The 3,826-nt window shown below is 40.5% G+C and overlaps 1 protein-coding gene across 2 annotated transcripts in view; it reads left to right on the forward strand.

The window, feature by feature from the left end:
• The window catches only part of LOC116695558 (interferon regulatory factor 4), a 10,163-nt gene that overhangs the window by 3,376 nt on the left and 2,961 nt on the right, over positions 1–3,826 (forward strand). For both annotated transcript variants that reach the window (XM_032525885.1, XM_032525886.1), the window contains 2 exons: positions 405–506; positions 2,495–2,863. In XM_032525885.1, coding sequence (XP_032381776.1) covers positions 405–506; positions 2,495–2,863 — 471 coding nt within the window. The remainder of the gene's footprint in view (positions 1–404; positions 507–2,494; positions 2,864–3,826) is intronic.

Raw genomic sequence — 3,826 nt, forward strand, 5'->3', positions numbered from 1 at the left:
ATTAAATATTGCACAGTAATGAGATTAAATGGTTAAATATTAAGTAGTGCACTGTAATGAAATTGCACAGAATTCCAGTGTCCTTTTAGGTATTGTATATAGTATTGCATAGTAGGTGGGAGAAGAAAGTCCAGGGGGGTGGGGGGGTGGGGGGTAGGCTGTTGAAGTGAAGTCAGTGCATGTGTGAGTTCAGAGTGGTTATGGCTTTTAGGAAGAAGTATAGGGATGGGGTGATGGCAAGTGGGGTGGGGGGTGATGTGTCCATGTGTTCCCATGTCCGTGATTTGTATATTTTTTGTTAAAAAAGAAATGCAACATTTTAATCATAAAACATAAGCATTAGCATCCTAGGCAGTGCCTTTCCTGTGCGTGTGTTGAGGCGGTCTGGCCCTCTGTGTGTGCAGGGTACCAGCTCAGAGCCTCCATTTACTCGTACGGTCCTGCTGACAGCCAGCCCTCGCCTTTCTCGCTGGACGCCAGCATCAGATCAGCGGAGGCGCTCTCAGGTAAACACTTTCATTTCACTTTTTCTCTCTGCATGCTATAAAATCAGAAGGAAGGGAGGGAGGGAGGGAGGGAGGGTAGTGTTGGCCCAGTGGTGTCCTCATCTGAACTGTAGATTTCGATGTGGCTGCAGATCTAGTTCAGTCTCAGAGTCCTTTAAACAAAAACCATAAATTAGGACCAAACAGGGAAAACATCTTAATATAAACATGATGTATACATGTCTGGAAATATGGAACATGCAAGTCGGTATGTACAATACTGTGCTTTGTTTATGGCCATATATATTACATAGCTAAAGATATAGACATCTGTTTGTTTAACCTTTAATCTATGTAGCTTAATTGTAGCCTACATCCATTTAGACATCTATAAAATGGCTAACGCAAAACTGCAGAAAGGATTTGGATAACACTGTTACGATATTGGGAAGATTAATGCAACTGCACAATGTTTTTTCTAAGCCTAAAAATACAATAATTGCCCTAATGAGGGCTAAAGTTTAAACCCCGTAGGCTGGCGTTTCGATACCTGTGCAGCACTAGTTCCTGGGGCGTGTAATGGCTGTGTCTGTCAGATAGATTTGAAATGTACTGCCCCCTAGTGGCCAGGTAACTCACACACTGCCCCTAGTGACAAGAAATGAATGAATACAGCTTTAATGAAACTACATTTTTTTGTGATACTTCAGACATAGCTGGTCTACTTTTAATAACATTTGAAGGGAAGACATATTTTTTAGAAAGTGCTTCAATACACTGAGTGGAGTGATGGTGGCACTATAATAAAAGTATAACATAAGACACCGTTTATCTGTTTCCAACTACCAACCTTAGGCTGCAGTGGCGTATGGGCCAATACAATTATTTATCGTTTGAAAAATCATTTCCAACTTCGTTGGGTGGCTCTAAGCTCCGGGCGCGGCGAAGGAACTAGAGCCCGAGTGATAAAGGATTTTTAAGGCCAATACCAATACGAAAATTTTTGTTCTATAAAAAAAAACAGATGCCGATATATCGGCCAATATATGTTTAAAAAAATAATAATCCAGAAACGTGTAACAAAACATAAACAGATTTCCTTAACATTAGTTATTTGTAGTTATTTAGGAGTTCTCACTAAAATAACATGATAATAATTAGTTTTATTGTCACAACAGAACAGAGGAACATCAAAATATGTTAAAGTTCTGATAAATAAAATGTAAAAAAATACAAACTTAAGATATGAAACTTAAAGTCCTTTGAAGAAAAACACATTAACAGAAAAAAAATCAGTGTTGCCGACAGGGACGTTGTAGAGCGTCCTCTGGTGGACAAACTATGCAATGCCAACATTCATAACATGGTTGACAGTTCGTTTTTATTTTTTAGATATTCATTTATCAGAATTATTTATTTGTCATTATGGATGATTCTGATGAATGAATATTTTAAAAAAAAAAGAGACTTTTTAAATTTTTTTAATCGGCCATTATAAATGCTAATACCGATATATCGGGAAAGGCCTAATATCGGCCCGTTGATAAATCGTCTCTAGAAGGAACTTGTGTTGGAACATTTTCACCCCGCAAAAGAAAACGCCACATACAGTATTAAATGAAGTTAACTGTTCAAACAATACAGTAATGTGAGCTATTTATATTACCTGGATACATGGTGGAACCATATTAGCTCTTACCAGTGTATCGCCGTGTGTACTTCGTCCACAACAATCCCACCAGTCGGTCCCAAAACGTCCCAGTTAGAGAGGAAATACTGTAAACATATTCTTTGTAAATCTTTACAATCATTCCCCGAAAGAACCAAGCAGGCCTGCCTTGTTTCACGATCCAAATTTTCTTCAAAACTTGACATTTCTTAGCGTGTAGCTTGCTGGTGTTAGACAGTTAGACAACGGCAACACACAGCGAGCGGACAGCGAGGGACATCCGGTGCCGTTGATCCAGACTAACGTGAACACTACCTGTGTCCTCTTGTCCTCCTATCAGACTTCCGCCTGCATGTGTCTGTATATTTCCGGGATACTCTTGTGAGGGAGGTGACCACCTCCAGTCTGGAGGGGTGCCACATCACCCCAGAAGAGAAGCACTACCTGCCGCCCGCAGGTCCCGAGGTGATCCCCCTGCCTGTGGACAGTCTCTCAGTCCAAAGGGTGGCAGAGGAGTGTCCCCCGAGTCCGCCGTCCAGCCTGGAGAGGGGAGTGTTACTGTGGATGGGCCAAGACGGACTGTACGCTCGGCGGCTGTGTCAGGGCCGAGTGTACTGGCAGGGAGGACTGCCCCAGTACGGGGACAAGCTCGACAAACTGGAGAGAGAGGTCACCTGTAAACTCCTCCACACACAGGACTACCTGACAGGTGAGACAGCAGAAAAGGGCTACAACTAATTTCATAATCATTGAATCTGGAGATTTGTATTTGATTGTCTATGATTGATAAGTCTAGGTGGAAAATGCCATCACAGTTTTTCCTAAAGCCCGAAGTGGCATCATCAACTCAACAGTACACATCCGAAGATATTCAATTCCCATTGGACGACAAAAAATAGGAAATATTCCCATTGAATAAGCCAGAACCAGCATAAATGATAAACAATTGGTTATCATACATGTTTGTCGATTAGTTCTTCAGTACTGAAAGCATGTTGGACACCATGCTTTATTCCCCAGATGTTTTTTGCCGCCCAGTCGTGAAAACCCGGCTGTTCAATAATACTTAACTGCTGTTCTGAAATTAGTTTCAGACACCTCAAAGCCTCTTCTAACCATCTGGATGACAAATATTTCACGTTGCGCACTAAAAACCCATTTTTTAACCCATTTATCAAGTTGACTAAAAGAGCAAAGGAGATCTGCTTTTTTTTCAGCTGTAGTTTCAAACACAAAAATATGAACGCGTTATTTTGTATGAACATTTCAGAAAGAAATGACAATCCAAACCAATACAATTAATTTGATTTTCAAGAATTTGTACATGATATATGTCTTTTGTGGCTTCTGTCTTTGTTAAAGCAAAGAGCTGGAACTTGAGAAACAGGGAAAAAGTTCAGCAGACGGAATAGTTTGTTCATCTACACGGTTGGAAGTGTCTTTGAGAGTTCTGGAAATACCTTCATAAGAGTGTGTTGTTAATCAACCTTCTGAGTTATTCAATGTTTATTTTTCCAATAATCCGATGCTTAGCTCTGTGACTCCTATGTAATGGTAGCAGAGTACTTAAGAGGCCAACACTGGGGCTAAGGTGTTTGTCTGAACTTTGAGGAAAAACGACAGCTCATTTACTGTAAGTCAAAAATTCACTGAAGACAAGAACAAATCTAAG

Source organism: Etheostoma spectabile, chromosome 9 (assembly GCF_008692095.1).
Source record: "Etheostoma spectabile isolate EspeVRDwgs_2016 chromosome 9, UIUC_Espe_1.0, whole genome shotgun sequence".
In the NCBI taxonomy this organism is placed as follows: Eukaryota; Metazoa; Chordata; class Actinopteri; order Perciformes; family Percidae; genus Etheostoma; species Etheostoma spectabile.